The sequence below is a fragment of the Alnus glutinosa genome, chromosome 3 (genome assembly GCF_958979055.1).
Source record: "Alnus glutinosa chromosome 3, dhAlnGlut1.1, whole genome shotgun sequence".
Lineage (NCBI taxonomy): Eukaryota > Viridiplantae > Streptophyta > Magnoliopsida > Fagales > Betulaceae > Alnus > Alnus glutinosa.
Window position 1 is genome coordinate 36377178 of NC_084888.1, and position 18164 is coordinate 36395341.

Here is an 18164-nt window from a genome sequence, read left to right on the forward strand (position 1 = left end):
GTACTCGGGGGAGGCCGCGCGGCCTCCCCCCAGGGTCGGGGGTGGCCGCGCGGCCTCCCCCGGCTGGCAGCCACCCCTCTGTTTTTTTTTTAATTTCTTTTATTTTTTTTATTTAAATTATTAATATTAATTTCTTTTATTTTATATTGATTTAAATTATTAATATTAATTTCTTTTATTTTATATTGATTTAAATTATTAATATTAATATTTTTTTTGAGTCAACTTTTTCTGCGCTGGGTCCCACCATTAATCTGAAAGACAGTCAAGTGGACTCAAAATTCGGGTTTTTAGGCGGGTGGGTGGGTTTTAGAAAAAACCCGGATGAAATAATTATTCATTTCTAATGCCAAACAGACCATTAACATTTAAACTTTTTCTACTCTTTATATCACATCAATAATTTTTTATTACTATTCAAATAAAAAAATTTATTATAATACAAAACTCTTTCACATTTTTATATAAATTTTTTTTACTTTATATCACATATATCGCTCTTTATTAATTTAACATTAACAATTCACTGTTATGATATGTTTCATCACTTGCCAAACAAGGCCCTTAGCATCCCTTTTCTTTCTATGATTCTATCGGTTGTTCTTTCGCACTTCAACACGCATATTTATAGGGTGGGGTCAAATTTTGCAATTTTAGAGGGATAAATTGAAAAATAAATAAATAAATAAAGGATAAAATTAAAAAAAGTTAAGAATAAAATTTTAATTATTTTTTAAAAAGAAACCTTTGGGCCCCAACCTCTTGCTACCTCCGCGCCCCTACATATGTACGTTTAATTCTTTTCGTTAAATCCAACGTTTTAACTTTTCTTTTTTCAACCACTGACACGTGTAACTTCAACTAACTTGAGCTTTTCTACATTTCACCACCACCTCCTTCCAATAATGTTTCTCATTTTTGTTACAGTTTATTGGATTTCCTTAAAAAAAAGAAAAAACTTATATATTTCTCATTGCATGCCACCTGCAAGGGCACTGCACCAATCAAGAAGCTCTAGACTCCATGTCAAGAAACACGTAATAAATGTGAAAATATGGTATATGGTTACCTCAAGACAAATTTTTGATCATTTTTACTTATATGACAATTTTTACTTTTATTATTTTTTTAAAGAAAAAAACCTTAAAACTAATTAGAGGACCTCTTTGCTATATAGGCAATGTAATAAAAAATTGTGTCTTGAAATGACAAAAAATTATATCTCATAAATTTGATAGTATTGAGACAAAATTGTGTTGTTCTTGAAAGAGTTTGTTTTTTTTTTCTTTTTCTTTTTTCTTTTTTTTTAAATAAGCTCGAAAGATTCAATTGTTTAAAATTTTGGTAGCCAGTGTGGATAATCGGGTATCAACCATTGACCACCTGCTATTAAATACCTAGTGTTTTTTTTTTTTTTGAAAGAATGAGTAGAACTATATATTGACAAAAAGAATCAATTGTACATCAAAATGTTTACAAATCAAAACAACAAAAAAACCTGATTAACCGACTACCTGGTTACTAGAGCCGATCAACAATTTTGGCCATCCGAATTTCCGCCCTTATTTTTATTGAACTTACCTGTTCAAGTTAGCTAAAAGTCGAAAGGAGAGAAATTGAATGGCAAGTATTCTTTCAGCAACTAAAATGGTTGGGTTGGTTTATGTAACTATGTTTATTCGGTTAAACGGTGTGGCGTTATTTTATACTATTAGATGTAATAGAATAAATTATATAAAATAAAATAAAATTTTAATCGTAAAATAAGTTTTGAGAATCTTAATTCGTGTGAGAACATAATTTTTTTATTAAAATAATTTTCCAGATTTATTACTAAAAAAATACAAAAAACAATTAGCTAAAATTACTATAACCCTTCCTTGCAATCAAGCTAGCAATACCTTTTCTTGTTGAAACAATCAAGATGTTCTATTGGATTATATAAATGAACGTTTCTTACAAATGGATATTTACACAAACTGATGGGGAAAAAAACCTTTTGCACCTCTTGTTATGTATTACATATTATATTATGGACACCTATTTCTTTTAAATTGAGTTAAAGCAAATTATCTATCAACCCAATCTGTATTACCGTTCGAGCATGTGAGAAGCTAATTAAAAAATTGTATACTTTTCACATGCAAATTAAAAAAGAAAAATGTTTTTACAGAGACACATGATAAATTTATGGACTTGATTGGAAGAAATTTCTCTAATACAGTGTATGAGAAATTTTTGTCCTTGTATTATTATCTTATGTGTTTGATCTATAAAATAGATTATGGTATAATTCCATGTTAACTTTTAGAAAGATTAAATAAAGTATTCATCTAAATTATTGCTTGGTTGAAAGGTAAGAGGTAATTACTCCACAACTTTACTTTCAGAAAAGGAAAAAAAAAAAAAAAAAAAGTATAAATATCTATTTCAAACTGCCATACAATTTATATGGCAGTTTTTTTTTTTTTTTGAAAAAATCGAAAAAAAAAAGAAGAAATCCCAGTTTTTTTATTTTTTCTTTTCATTTTTCTGTTTTGTTTTGTTATATATATATATTAGATTTTTTTTTTATATAATTTATAATTTATGTTTTTTTTTTTTATAATTTTATTATATTAACAATTTTTTTATAATTTTTAAAAAAATATTGATATAATTAATAATTTAAGAGAAATATTCACAATAAAGTTACGTAATTTGACGTAACGGGTAATAGGGGTGGGCATGGGGCGGGGCGGGGCGGTTTTCCGCCCTTTTTGGCCCCGCCCCGCACCCCTGCGGGTTGGAAAAATTAGACCCGTGAACCCCTTATTTTGAGGGAACCCCGTGCAGTGCGGGTACGTGCGGGGCGGGGGTGCGAGTTTGCGGGGCGTAGCAGGTTTTGTTGAAGAGAGTCAAGAGACCTCTCTGAATCTCTAAATATTTGGTTTTCTTTTATTTTCTCACATTTTCTCACCAACCAAACAGGATACCACTCACAATTCACAAACCAAACAACAAAATAAAAACTTCATAAGAAAGAAATACCAAAATATTTTCTCAACTGAAATCTCGAAATATTTTTTAAGGAACAAAACAGAGACTCAAAGAGATACAGATCGGAGTGCCGGAGAAAAAGACCTTGAAGATCTTCACTGTCAGCTACAAGAGCATGTACAGGAACCTTGCCTGTGGACCTCCAGCAACCTTGACCACCCCGCAATGTTCGCAATGCTCGCCATGGACTCGAAGATCTTGAGAGGTTCGTGAAGAGGAAGGAGTAGTGCAAGAAGAAAAAATGAAAGATGAAGAGAGAAGGAAGAGTGCGGCGCTAGAAGAAAAGAAAGGAAAAAAAAAAAAAAAAAAAAAAGGAGGTTTAGTTTAGGGAATGCTAGGGTTAAGGACTTTAAAATATATTTTATTTATTATTTTTTGTTTACACGGTGCGGTGCGGGGCGGGGGGGGCGGGTCCCCGGGATTTTGAAAAATCCGGACCCGCAAACCGCACCGCACCGTGCGGTTTGCTAAAAACTGAAACGAAATCCGAATATATTATGCGGATTAAGTGTTTTTGCTAGGCGGGTCGGGTCGGGTTTGCGGTGCGGATCTTTTTTTTGCGGGTCCTGCCCACCCCTAACGGGTAATGTGTACCTTTTCCAAAAAGATAATTGCCTAACATCAATCATGTCAAGTAAAAACATAGTAGAAAAATTGCCCAGCGACAAGAGTGGGGAAGGGAGCGACAGAGAGATGAGAATAGACTTAATGGGCATATGCTGGGCATATGCTCCACTTTTAGCCTAACTTTCAACTCCTTTTAGTATCTGCTACCATGATTAATGTTTCCCCTTCTGGCATGTGACTCCGAAGTCAAGCTCTAATGTGCATCAACAATGACTTCTTTCTTTCACACACCCCCCTCTCCCATCATATGATGAACCTCATATGTGAGGGAGGCCGTGCTGAAAGAAAAGAATAAGCCTTGTTTGGTAAGCAATATAATTTTTTTTAACTTTATTTTCATATTTTTCAAAAACAATTAACTTCAAAATATTTTTATTTTATTTTTATTTTTTATATCGCATTAATAATTTTTTTATTGCTATTTAAATAAAAAAATTCACTACAATACAATTTTTTTTTTTTCACTTTTCTATATAAATTCTTTTCACTTTATATCACATGTATCACTTTTTATTAACTCAAAAATTCTTTTTCCACTATTATGTTCTGTTCACTCACTTGTCAAACATACCACTTATTGAACTCGAGGTTCCCTGCTCCGATAAAAAGAATTAGTGGTTCTTCAACGAATTGCCAGATTCAAATTCAAGAGAAAACCAGCCTTGTGCAAATAGCATAACTCCATTTCAATTTTCAAATGGACAAGCCAAAAGGAGCATCTCACCGGATCTGGATTTTTTTTGTTTTTAGTTTGTCTGAATTTCATAAAAATTTGAACCTAAAATAGGAAAAGGTACAGGGATCCAGATTTTTTTGTTATTAGTTTGTCTGAATTTCATAGAAATTTGAACCTAAAATAGAAAAAGCTACAGGGATCCAAATTTTGTTTGTTATTAGTTTGTCTGAATTTCATAGAAATTTGAACCTAAAATAGGAAAAGCTACAGGGATCCAGATTTTGTTGTTATTAGTTTGTCTGAATTTCATAGAAATTTGAACCTAAAGTAGAAAAAGCTACGTATCCCACTTGTGGCTAGACAATCTAGGATGCAAAACCTACCTGCCCAAAACAAGTGAACCCCGTTACCCAAATTAAAACAGCCTAATAAAAGAAGATTTCAATCCACAACACACCCTTCTCTCTCGCATTGGCAAAACAATTGGCTGATATTGTGAATGCATGCATCATACATCAAGAAGTTGGTACAAAGCAAAACTGGGAGCGACGAGGGCAACGTGAGCTCCACGCCGAACATGTACTGCCAAGTTTCTAGCTGCCATGAAGAGTCAAGAGGGGAAAGATGGCATATGGCAATACTAAGAAGAAATCTAATTAGCCACAAATTAAATTGTGCATGATCCTTGATCCACACCCATCTCAGCATTGAATCAAAGACTGGCAGTAAAATTTTCGATTAAAAAGCAACTAGATAGTGAAAACCATCTGACCCATGCATAGTATACAGCATTAGACAGTAGCAAAAGCTTGACTATCATCAGAAGTGGGGAGAATACTGAAGAGAAAATGAAATTTTTTGAGATAAATAGATGGCAAATATTCCAGGTTTCACTAGCTGAATCGACTATAATGGAGTAAATTGTCTTATAAGGCTGACAAGATTTTAATTCCCTTAGTTCGGCTCTACGTTTATCAGTGCAAAAAAAAAAACCATGATGTCAATGAGGAACATCTTAGTCACGTCGACATATAACTAGAGTTCTTTCTGCCAACCACTGTCCTATCAGACAACGTCTGAAGCTAAGTCTCCCCGGAACTGGAAGATCATTTTTACGATCTTCAAATCACTTGTTCTTCTTTGGTTCTCTAGCATATTGATCTACTAATCCTTCAACATCTTTCCAGAATAGGCCCTCCACCAAAATTCCATCCTTGGTGAACCTGTAACATCACAAGAGACCAGAAAATGTAAAAGGCATATACGGATGCAGTTCAAACCTCAAAAAAAAAAAAGTCAATTTGTGTGCTTGTGTGCACGTGTACGCAGAGAGAGAGAGAGAGAGAGACCATTGAGTAACACTTTTGGTAAGATGTACAGGTTCATTTGCAGAAATTGATTTAGGATCTGCACTTGCTATGGTAAGTGTGTACATATCTGAAAATCTTGGCAATTTGGAAGACACCACCAAGCCAGTGCTGGTAAACGATTCCTGTACAGAGAAATTACAACAAAGATGAAGGACAAATAAATTTTATAACACATTCAATATGTCTGAAGTTACGTGAGACAAATTTGGTTGACATTGACACATAATTTTTTTTTTTTAATTTTTATAAGTAATTGGACACAAGGGGAGGGGAAGGGGATTTTTGAACTAGTGAACATTGACACATAATTCAAATTTAGGCGAGGTAATCAAATGGAGTCTTAAAATATATATTTCATGAGCCGGATCTTGTTTAATAAACCTGTTGATTTATTCAAGAAGCAAATATTCAGAGAGCTTGCCTTGTTTTTACTTCTCTTCGGATCAAGCACAAGTTTGTAGCCTTGAAAAGGAGGTAATGCATACTAAGATTTATGACTCATGAGCTTACTGGTGGCTTCAAGAAAACCATGAAGGCTAGACCTCAAAAGGGGTGCTAAGTTCGTAATGTAAAGATCTAGAAATAAACAATAAACATAGTTTAAATTCTCAAATCTATAATAGGAACTAAGAGATGCCCAAACCTTCCGAGTTGTTTAAACAATAATCTTTCTAACGCACGGGTAGAGTATTAGACCATAAAGGTTCCTACACACAGGAGGTATCCAAAGGCCCTAAATACTTGAAGTTAGATAAAACAATATCCAAAACCTCCAAAAAGGGACTCTTCTTCATGGATGAATGTGGAGACCTCAAAATCAACATTGGTCTCAGAAAGACTTGTCACATACTTTGAGCTTTATCAAAACTGGTCTCTCTATTTAAAGATTCTTGTATTATCTATACTACAAATGCACCAAGTTGTGCTGGTACTCTTGCTTCCAGCTTTTTCAGGACAACCAATCCAAGTCCCACCAATTCATAATCATAATTACCAAACACTGCTAACCAAAATAAACCCCATCAGACCTCTAACTAGAGCTACTATCCCCAAAAAGGAGACCTCAGAAGCAATACGAGTTAGCACAGAAACTCCATAATTTAACCCAACATCTCAATCACTCGGGAATATTTTGAGAGCTGTCTACAGGCCATCATGTCTTCTCCTAACCAACTCGTGCTAGTACATTGTCTTTCTAAAGAAGAGCACGACTACTTCTAATGCCCTACCTTGCATGCATTCCCTCCCTTGAACAAAATATGTAATCTCGAATACGGGCCCCCATTCATAACTACAGAGAGGAAGCACGTGTTGTTGGCACAGACAGCCAGTAGAAGTAGATATGATACATTTTCATATCTTTTTTTATGAATAAGTTTTCATGTATAACCCTGGGCCTTTTACCATTAAGACACCACTAGAGTATGAAGCCATGAGTACAAGAAGCTATACATTATATGAATGATGTTTTAAGTTGTGATAGTTTGAAGCATACAGTATGTCACCAAGAAAACTAAACTCTGATGATTCAGCAACTATCCTTCATTCGACTATCTTATGCCCGCAGACTCAGTATTTTCACAAGCAATTATCGAAGGATTTAGAATCTACTTAAGAACTTATAGCTCACATGAAAGTATCTTCATGGGGATAATGCTAGATTGCTACTGAAAAATAAACTGTGATGGAAGATTAATTGCATTAGAAACCTTTGGTTTTTAACCAATCTAACATACATAAAACATCATTGGAAGAATTTTGCAGAAAAATAACATCTATGGGACTAACTTTACAGCTCATTTCTCCTCAACCCATTCAAGAATGCAAATATCAAGTATCCAGTTATCCCTGTCCAAATTCTAAAAATTATTGTACAGAGCTATTGGCAAAAGCACAAACGGGCTCATCAGGCAGGGTATTGGACACTTTCTACAAATTTTGCACAAATATATACCTTCTAACAGATACTCCTTCAAGTTTCAAGCAGGTTATCGCTTTATTTGATGTGAACACAATGATGACGCCAGTTATTGAGGATATCAGTTGATTCCGAAGGATTTCGGTTTTGTTAAACTCCATAAAATGTATACATAAACACTTCTAGCACAATACTTGCAAATAAAAAATAGAGCTACTGAAACTTTGTTACCATCTGAAACTTAGGATGGTGATTAAATGTTTGTGAAAACTACGGTAGCCAAACAATTGTTGAGAAAACTGACCAATATTTATATTAGCAAATATATTGCATCAAAAAAAAAAAAACTGTATCTCTAAATTAAAACACATTGTCTAGTATAATTGCAAACTTTCCATCTCAAAAGAGATCTTACCGCAGGAGGATAGGTAAACAGAATCGCATTCTTCTCCTTTGTGTATAAGATCAGCTGCAACAACCCATTGAAGACTATATACTTGCCAGAGTCAAGGATCAAACAAGCTAGAAAATGAGTAAAATGGCATAACATACCATATCATATGCTTCCATTTGACTGTCAAAAGAGCAAGAAAAGAAAGAAAGATAGAAAAAAATTATTTGTTCTTTTCTTTCTTTTCAGGTCCCAAACCGTGAAATTTGGCAAATTGTTCTTCATTGATTTCCTTTCCAGTTTTTACAAATAAGCGAGATCGAAGAACAAAGCGGACACATTCTCAATAAAACTAAAGATTTTGAAAACCTGAAACCAAAAAGGCCAAATGTCCCTTTCTCTTTCTCGTTCCACATCTCCTCAGCAACCAAACAGATATTAACGGTAACAGAAAGAGAATTGACACCTAAAAAACCTCATGCGAGGAAAAAGGATATAATACGATGCAGGCGATGAGAAAATCCCGGTTCTCAGGGAACTTCTTCTTGTAGAACTGAGCCACCAGAGCAATGATAATTATGATCGTTCCCATCACCAGTCTTACATTACTCATCCTCACGTCTTCCGCATAACCACGACCCGTCACGATCTATTCAAAGAAAATTGAAAAAAGAAAATAAAAAATAAAAAGAAGAATATGATAACGGATCTATAAGAAGAAAGAGCGAGTTAGGGTTTTCTTTTTCTTGATTTACCTCGGAGATGGACTCGTCGAGGATGTGCTTGATAGAGTGGTGGTCTAAGAGATTGGCCTTCTTAGGGTTTTTGGCTGCCGTTTCTGGTTTCTTTTCTTGCATGTTTGGGAGGAATGGGGAGACTCAGGAATGGGAGACAATTGAGAGGGGGCAGGGGGAGCTGAACCTTGTCTATGCGTGCTTGAAACTTGAAAGGGTAACTTTATATATATATATATATATAATAAAATAAAAAAAAAATTAAAACTTGAAAGGGTTTATATTTTGATCTTTTTAGGTATTTTATGCTGTACCCTATGCCGGCTGCGTAATGCGCCTGTTCGAAGATGGTAAGGTTAATATTCCGTTATGCCGTGGCCCTGGCCGCTGGTGGTGATTGAAGAGGCCATGCGTGGTCTAGTAACATTCAGCTTTTGTTTATGTTTTTGTTTTTTTTTTTTTGTTTCTTGTTTTTTTTGCAATAATGTAATTTAAAAGGTTAACGACACATCAGATTCAATAAAATAAAGATGAGAGGTAAGTGTAATATATACTATATAGCATTCCTCAAAGTCAATAGATAAAAGTTAAAAAAAAATAGTAATATTATATATTTCATACCACTATCTCACCGTAACATTATATAAGTATCACGTAAATTGTCATGTTAATTTGTAAATATTAATAAGTATTATATATAAATTCTCATGTCATAATCTATTTTTTAGTAATCGATGCAACAAGAATCGCATAAACTTCCACATCAATTTATAAAAGATTTATAATATATATAATGAATTTGAATTGTTCGCATCAGACCATATATTGTTTGCACAAAAAAGAGAAATAGCCCAACCCTGTAATTTATATAAGAGTACAAGACTAAAACAATTGAGGAAGAATGTGGTGTCCTAAAATGGGATTCGACCCAATATTAAAACTTATAAACAATAAAAAAAAAAAAGGGTTTTTAGATGAACGAGTGCAATAAATTAATTTAAAAGAAACAATTAAGGTGTCAGGAATAGAAACAAATATCAAAATCTGCTATCCCAAAAAAAATAAATTTATTAGATTTCTGATTCCATTTGTTTTTACAAAAGGGATAATGATATTGCATGAATAAATCAGAGGCATTTCAACGTCTAACGTCTAGGAAGTCTAACGAATATAACAGAATCTTTATCACAAGTGCTGGAATGCACTTATAAAGATTTATCCAAATGACACCCAACAAAGATTGTGCCGAGAAAAAATAAAAAAGCGAGAGGAGGAATCATGGAGGCTTTGATTTCAGTGTGTTAATAGCATCCTTGGAAAGCAAGAACCGAGCACCCCTCACAAGTTCTTCCTTAACCATGAATAGAACAGCAGCAGCAAGAACGCTTTGCACAATTTTTGTACTCATCCCTTTGTAAAAGCCATAGAACCCTTCATAGCGGATCATCTTTAGAATTGCATCCAGTGTTCCTGAATAAGGAATGAAAGATATGCAACGTCACAACCTGGTTAAAATCTACTCAAGAAAATATCTAACAGACATGAGGAATTGGCTCTGTTTATATATTAATGTATTTTGAGGGGTGGTTTTTCAATAATGTCTTTTGTTTTTTAGCAATAATGCTATATACCACACCAATATCCCATCACTATCCTACTATGCTGATGTGACAATGCCAATTCAAATTTTTTTTTTCTTTTAACAAGAGCTAATCTAATGGTAGATTGTAACAACCACGTTGGCATAGTAAGATATTGACAAGATATATAGCATTACTCTTTTAAGAGTGTTCTGTGTTTGAATTGTATGTTAATGTTTTTGTTTTGAGAAGAAAAAACTAAAATTTTAACCAACGTAGCCTCTTGAACAAGATTGACCTGTGCAGAATTGACCAATCTACTATTAATAAAAATCACATAGAAGAGCCAATATTTCATGGAAAACCCAACCAATAATGGGCTACATATTCTTTTGTGTCTATCATACACAGGATCATGCTGCAGATAAGACTTACAACAATAGGAATTGATATTCTCAGAATAAATGGTTCAAGTAAGAATCACCAAAAGAATTCGAACCTTTATAATGATGCCTTTTATCTCCAGTAGAAACCTGTTTTGCTTGAAGCCTTGACTGCAATGGAAGAGTATTAGTGAAAATTTGAATAGATCAACATTTTTCAATATATATATATTCTTACAAGGTTATTTCAACTAAAGGACAGAAACAAGGTTAGTATTCCTGCTTTCATATTCAATCTCACCACCAAATGCTTTAGAGAAACATTTTCTCTTTCCAGTTCTACCCATCAAGCTAAATCTCAGCCAAGATATCTGCTGAATAACCTATAGTATTGGCCAGTTTTTCCCTTCGTTTCAAGGACAAATTTCTGTTGCCTCTTGCTTACTGTGAAACAAACTTTTGTCTCAGCTAGCCAAAACCAACAAGTTGCTAAAATTTAAAAACAGGACAGGAGAAAACACTTGAGAGGAACTAACATAGCCACTTAAGCTTTAGTTATTAAAAATAGGGTTAAATACCCTATTGGTACCTAAGTTTTAGGCTTTTTTAAATTTAGTACCTGAGTTTTCATTTGTTTCATAGGTGGTACTTGAGTTAGGGATAAAAATCCATTTAGTATTTCTGTTGCATTTTCCGTCGAAATATTAATAGCCCGCCACGTGTCACAGTTGACACGTGGCACTATATAAAAAGAATAAAATCTTTAAAAATAAATTAAAAATAATAAATTTTTAATTTTTAATTTTTTTTTAAGAAAAAGAAGGGGGGTGGCCGGTCACCCCCATTTTGGCCAAGAGCCACCCCCTTGGCTGGTCTGGGGTGGCCGAACCACCCCACTCATGGCAAGAAAAAAAAAAAAATTATTGATGGGTTTTGGCCCTTGAGTGTGGCCTTTGAGGGTTTGCCCATGAGCCACCCCTCTTCACTTTTGTTTTCTTTTTTTCAAATTTTTTTTTTAAATTATTATTTTGTTATTTTTAATTATTTTTTTATTTTTTTATATAGTGCCACGTGTCAACTACTAAGGTTGACACGTGACGAGCTGTTAATATTTTGACGGAAAATGTAACTGAGGTACCAAACGGGTTTTTACTCTTAACTCAGGTACCACCTAAGAAACAAATGAAAACTGAGATACTAAATTTAAAAAAGCCTAAAACTTAGGTACCAATAGGGTATTTAACCCTTAAAAATAAGTCAGGAATTTCAGACTTTTCAATCAACTTCACAGGGTTTAAGTTGGCAAAGAGCGGTCCAAAACAAGATTTTGTGAGCTTAATTGCTATCCATTCAAGTTATGACTTAAGTCAACACTGCTTCATAGGCATTCATTTCTAGAAGCTGATTCATATACCTTAACAACTAAAAGAGGATACGTCACAACAGTAGCTCCAAGTTTCGCCAAAGCACCAAGAAGAAATATCTACCAAAATCAGGCATTTTGTCAGCTAAAAAACTAACATTTTAAGGGATGGAAAGCAATATGGGAGGAGCATGGAAGAGCTGAATCCAAACCTCTAAAGCAGTCACTCCATTGTTGCCCATCCTACTTAAGGCACGTCTTTTCTTCAGCCTCTTCAACATAGTTTCATACAGCATGAACTGTATGGAAGGATTGCTCACCTGCGATCAATAGCAGGAAGAATCAGTGATGTCCCTTAGCACATATAAGAGCCACTTCTCACGTACCATGATCAATGTCGGGAATACACCTTTCCAGAAACCCCAAACTCCAGCTTCATCATAGACTTCTTGAATCTGTAAATGTTCCTCATTAGAATATAAAATAGAAAGAGGCATTAAAGCCCACGTCATCTGCATTGCAAAACTTAAGTCAATAAAGAAGCCAACAGCAAAACAACTTTGCCTCCCATCCAAAATTTTATGCTTACATAAGACATAATAATGCAAGCTATCTGCAATCGCCAGAACCCAGCAAATGACAAAAAAAAATAAAAAAATCGTTTGGAGCACTACTTTTCTCCACATTAATCAATTTACTATTCCTTTTCTCCTCGTTTTCTTCACTCCCTACAAACTACTTTCAATATTCTGAGATGCAATTAATCAGTATTGACACTTGAAATTCTATGTTTGTAAATGTCCAATCTTCTCTTTCGTTTCTATTTCTGTCTTCAACATTCGATTGGCTGACCAATCTGCATCAAATCTATTGGACAACAGCAACAATGATGACAAATTCAATTTATCAATCCAGCAGAAATGTAAAATACATCCGAATTACTGTCATGTCCTCATAGCATATCCTCCAGCAGAGGATAATTATGATCCATTTAGGTGAAATATGATGCAATCATGAATGCTTTCATACATCTTGTATAGAAGTTTGAAACCAATAGGAGGAGTAATCTTATAAGCTCTAATGTCATCCAACCCCTTTAAAAGGGGAAAACTCTTTAAAAAAATGATTGTACCTACCGCATGTCCGGTTCCAAAGGGAGGAAGCTCACTTGCAGCAGGAATTGTTTCATCTGGAGTTACAGACTGCGTCTGACCAGGGAGGGACTTCTTTGAGATTTTTGTATGTGTCTGCTAGGCAAACCTCGTTAAGTGATAAAATAATAATAATAATAATAAATAAATAAATAAAAATAAAAAAGACTAAATTCCTAGACTCGCAAAAAGTATAATTTTTTTTTTGTGTGTGGGGGATTATGTTTCTGTTTGTTCAATTTAGAGCATTCATGATCAAATTAGTTATTTACATTAAAAAAAAATGCATATCAAAAACTTCCAAAATTTTGAAAGAAGAGCATGAAGGTTCTGACATTTTAGGGTATTTCAGAATCTTGAAAGAATATAAAAACCATGAGGATACAGAATTAAAAACAGGAATTAAGAGATACTTTTTTGCTAGTATCATGCATTTTAATTGGAGTACTTTCTAGCTATCAGGCAAAGCTTTGCATAAAAGAATTTACAAAATTCACCCTAGCTTGCCAAATTCATGGCAACTTCCCCGATCTGTCACGACCCATAGAAAGCATTAGCCACATCTGTGCAATTAATCTAACATGACTAATCAAATTATAATTTGAGTTCCTTAGAATCACTTATAAAGCTTAGTTTCACCAAGTAAGAAACCAATGTGACTTAGCATCCACGAGCACCTTTATAATCCACCCACTCAATATGAGCAATTCATCTTTCCATTCTGGAACTAACTTTCAAGTGTGTCATAATTCTCCCCCACTCAAATCTTTGACGTCTTCGTCAGAGCATGCATCATGCAATGCTTCAACATCACATTGTGTTACTAGGTTACTCTGATACCATTTGTCACGATCCAAGGAAAGCACTAGGAACATTTGCAATAACACTATAAAAAAACTAATCAAGTTGCCATTGGAGTTAAGTAGAATCACTTATGAAGCTCAGTTTCACCTAGTAAGGAATCAATGTAGGACTTAATACCTATGAACACCCTTGTAATTTACCACCTATGAACACCCTTATAAACTACCACTCAAGGAACCAATGTAGACTTAACACCTATTATGATCTAAACAGAACGAATAGATTGGCTTCCCAACTTCTGATACTTAGAACACTATCAAGATTATGATTTCACAGGTCATGAGAATTGCTAAGAAAGTAGACACAGAAAAACTTAATCAGCTGAAGTTCCAATAATATTTTCCAAAGTAAGTTTTTGCCGAAGTAAATCATCAAAATAATACAAGAAAAGAGCAAAGGTAACATATGTGGAAATCAAAATTTTGTCTCACATGTTATCATGAAAGAAATTTGAGGCTTATGTCAATTTGCTTTTTACCTGCATTCGTGTAACAATTACCCATATAGGGTTTGTCAAAAGCACATTCAGACACCTACAAAAAGGAATTTTTCAAGCAACTTTTGAGCAGAAAATTACATGAATTGAAAAGAAATAATCAAAAGGAAGAAGACAATGCAGCAACTACTATACACAAGTGATTGTTGGGGGCACTTAAGGATTTACAGCTATTCTTGGGGGAATAGTAAGAAACAATGATTGTTCAGCCCTAAATTGTATAACCAAAGTCAATCACCCACATAATTTGTGAATAAAAGTCAGGGAAATATAAATAATTTAAGATATTGTAACTCCAAAAACAAAATAGATCACCCTGATAAAGCAGCGACCACAAGTGATGAAAACATTCCAACCGATCCATCACCAATCCCTATTTTCATACGTTTAAGCGAAGCAGCCTCAGCCTTGTTCCTGAATATTTGATAGAAATAATAGTAAACACCCTGTACCATAAAAATTGCAAGTATATAAGAAATCAGAAACATAAATAAACTAAAGATACAGATTTTTGGAATGTAAGTTAATACACAACCTCACCATAATAATATTCAGTCCAAGGAAAGAAACCACAAAATATTTGGCTTGTCTTCAAAACGAGTTCCATAATTGAACTTAAAAACGAGCTCTCTCTCCCTTTACATAGTCATTAGAAGACAACATAACGACTATGATATGCAGTTTGGAGATCCACTAGGCACATAGTCTATACAACTGGAGATAGTATTCTCCAATCCATTAAAATCTGATCCCAAGTCTTCAGAAATCAACCAGTACCTTCTAATTAAACCAAAAACTGACATTTCAAATGCTTGGGCTCAGCATTAAGTGACATCCTTCGCTTAGTCGGCCACATTAGGTAAGATCATTACTCTAGATAACTTATGGAAGCGGCATATCATTGTGGTAGATTGGTATTGCTTGTGTAGGAAGAGTGGGGAATTCGTTGACCGCCTCTTACTCAATTGCAAGACAGCTAGTGCCTTATGGAACTATCTTTTGGCTTGTTCAATTTAGTGTTGGTCATGCCCCGTCAAGTGAGCGATCTTTGCTCTGCTTGATGTGGTATATTTGGAGAGGAAAAAAAAAATGACCGAAGGCGGGGTTAAAGACTTTCTTCTTAATTCCCTTTTTCATTGGATGACTGTCCATGATTGTTTTCATATTTCTAATTTTCATGACTTTCTTCTTTTTTCTTTTTTTTCTCTTTTATCTTTTTTGGGTTAGTTGTTTTGCTTGTATATGTCATGTGTATTTGGGTGAATCTTTTGGTTTTTAAAGAAGTTCAGTTACTTATAAAAAATAATATAAATATAAATATAATTATTAATTAATTGACATGATTGTAATGGACAATTGGTCTTTCAGGCGGAGAAGACAACCTAAAAACTGAGGCCGGTGCAGATAACATGTCACATGAAATGAACAAAATAATGGCACATTTTCCACGGTCCACGGGACCACATGCCATATGCTTTGAAAACCAAAATACACGCTAGTCACAACAAAATTTACATCATATACGCACAGTTTTGTTCAGGTAACCTGACAAACAGCTGTGTTCGGTGCCTAATAATTTGTATAACATAACCAACTCAATTTGAAAGGTCGCCAATAATCACTTCGAAAAAAATAGAGTTACAACAACATTACTATGAAGCAATAGCAACTAAAGGTAATTAATTACAGAATGCGCTCACCTGAGACACAGCTGTGCCCGCTAGTGACGGCGTTAACCCTCCGTACAACCGCCCCCATCCCTCTTGTTTTACCACCTACATATTTTTCCAATTACAGAATACAAATAAAGTAACAAAAAAATAACTAATAAAAAAAGTAAGGTTCCGTTTGGTCGCCGAGAAAAAGTAGGAAAAAAAAATCATTTTCTCAGCTATCAAAGTGAATATAAATGAAGAGAAAATTATACAGATTACATTAAATTATTTTCTAAAGAACCAGAGAGAAAGTGAGAGAGAGAAGGGGGAGAGAGACCTGAAACATTAACTCAATGGTTCCATGCTTCCTCTTCTCCTTCTTCAGATCACGCTCTGTTTGTTGACGAGTATTCACCTACAGATCCATCCGCAACAAAATCACAAAACTAAAACCCAAGAAAAAGCAAAACGAAGTAAACGCTTACGGAATAGATAAAACAGGAAAGAAAGATCATACGGTTTGAAGAGGATAGGTGATGAGCTGTGCTATGATCCCCCCACCGGCTCCCGAGAGCCCGTTGATCAAAGCGTCTGACATATTTTCTCGGGAAATTTGTTGAGAGAGGCCTTATTTTCCCGGGAAAATGCGTTGAGGCATTGAGGGAGAAAGGGAGATCGACCAGCACAGGCAGAGAGGGAGAGAGACTATCTCAGATTTTGGCTGTAGCGAACAAATTTACACATGCCGATGGCGCTATGCTGCTATGGGTCGTTGGTTGAATGTTCCGTTCAAGAAAGTATTAATGACGTTGAGTATGGTCGCTTTCTACCGGTATGACTATTTTATCCTCTAAGAAGTAAATAAATACCGATGTTTGTCATCATTGAAGATGGAAGTAACCCTTCTAAATTTTACTAGTTAGATAATTAAAAGTTATTTTTCTTTATTACGGTGAGTCACTTTTTTATTGCACTTCAACAGTCTTATTATTTTAATTATTAACTATCATTATTCTATTTAAATAATATTTTTTTAGATTTCTTTATTCTTTCTTTATTTAATATTTTTGAATGTTTTCAGTTATATTTTTGAATATTTTTCTTATTCTAATTGTCATATTTTTAAAAATTTGTTTTTTTTTTTCTTATAGGAAATATATGGATGTTATTGATCAAGAAATTAATGCTCTCTTGCTCAGCAAGAGCTACATCATGCAAAGCAACATCCTGAATAATAAAATGACACTATTCAATCCAACTCTTATCCAACTCGTATCTTGTATTATATTATATTATTCTTTACTATATTTAAAATTGTGAACACTGAAAAAATTTATTTTTTAAAATTATATATGAATGGTTTAGAGAACTCGAGATAAAATTAAAATTTTTTTTATAAAACTTGAGTAGAATTCGAATTTAAAAAACCTACCTATACATGATTTTAAAAAATATGAATACTAGAATTCCTTCTAATGTTCTTCTGGATTCCATTTGGAATGACATAAATGTAATAAAAAATTACATCTATGTCATTCTGGATAACATTGATGCAATTTTTTAATTTTTTTTATTACATTTATGTCATTCTAGATGGACATCAAAAGAACACTAGAAGGAGCTCTAGCATTCCTCTTTAAAAAATAATCAAAAATAAAATGCTACCCAAACATGTCCATTCAATTCCCAAAACCTGTTGGAATATGTGAGCAATAAATGTGTACGGCACTGGATGTCTAAAGTGTGAAAATATTGTGGTTTAAGAGGAAAAAAAAAATACACTTTTAGCCTAAAAAATTGCATAATGAAATAGAGCTGTGCATGAAAAAAAAAAAACCAACTTGAGAGAGAAATGGCCAAATTTTTATAGTTTTAGTGAGTATTGTTCACTTACCAATTTTTTTTTTTTTTTTTTTT

At 34.0% G+C, this 18164-nt stretch overlaps 2 protein-coding genes across 2 annotated transcripts; both read right to left on the reverse strand.

The window, feature by feature from the left end:
- Window positions 1–5180: 5180 nt before the first annotated feature.
- Window positions 5181–8968, reverse strand: LOC133862206 (signal peptidase complex subunit 2). Its single transcript, XM_062297971.1, has 5 exons — window positions 8777–8968; window positions 8519–8670; window positions 8046–8127; window positions 5692–5834; window positions 5181–5565 (listed from the first exon to the last, which is right to left on the reverse strand). The coding sequence occupies exons 1-5, from the start codon at window positions 8876–8878 to the stop codon at window positions 5469–5471; spliced, it is 576 nt and encodes a 191-aa protein (XP_062153955.1). The 5' UTR covers window positions 8879–8968; the 3' UTR covers window positions 5181–5468.
- An 832-nt stretch (window positions 8969–9800) lies between these two features.
- Window positions 9801–17034, reverse strand: LOC133864226 (peroxisomal nicotinamide adenine dinucleotide carrier). The gene is made up of 11 exons (XM_062300508.1): window positions 16765–17034; window positions 16585–16662; window positions 16293–16367; window positions 14908–15038; window positions 14575–14629; window positions 13218–13328; window positions 12468–12536; window positions 12294–12401; window positions 12133–12201; window positions 10835–10889; window positions 9801–10225 (listed from the first exon to the last, which is right to left on the reverse strand). Exons 1-11 carry the CDS (start codon window positions 16843–16845, stop codon window positions 10032–10034), a joined length of 1026 nt encoding a protein of 341 aa, XP_062156492.1. The 5' UTR covers window positions 16846–17034; the 3' UTR covers window positions 9801–10031.
- Window positions 17035–18164: the final 1130 nt, after the last annotated feature.

Excerpts from the sequence above, each read along its gene's own strand:
- LOC133864226 (XM_062300508.1), bottom strand. The coding sequence starts at position 16,845 with ATGTCAGACGCTTTGATCAACGGGCTCTCGGGAGCCGGTGGGGGGATC. Across the intron at positions 14,630-14,907 it reads GTGGTCGCTGCTTTATCAGG|GTGTCTGAATGTGCTTTTGA; the intron begins GTGATCTATTTT and ends TCCTTTTTGTAG. Across the intron at positions 12,202-12,293 it reads ATGGAGTGACTGCTTTAGAG|ATATTTCTTCTTGGTGCTTT; the intron begins GTTTGGATTCAG and ends TGATTTTGGTAG.
- LOC133862206 (XM_062297971.1), bottom strand. The coding sequence starts at position 8,878 with ATGCAAGAAAAGAAACCAGAAACGGCAGCCAAAAACCCTAAGAAGGCC. Across the intron at positions 8,128-8,518 it reads CTCATCGCCTGCATCGTATT|GTATATAGTCTTCAATGGGT; the intron begins ATATCCTTTTTC and ends TGACTCTGGCAA. Across the intron at positions 5,566-5,691 it reads ACCAAAAGTGTTACTCAATG|GTTCACCAAGGATGGAATTT; the intron begins GTCTCTCTCTCT and ends GTGATGTTACAG.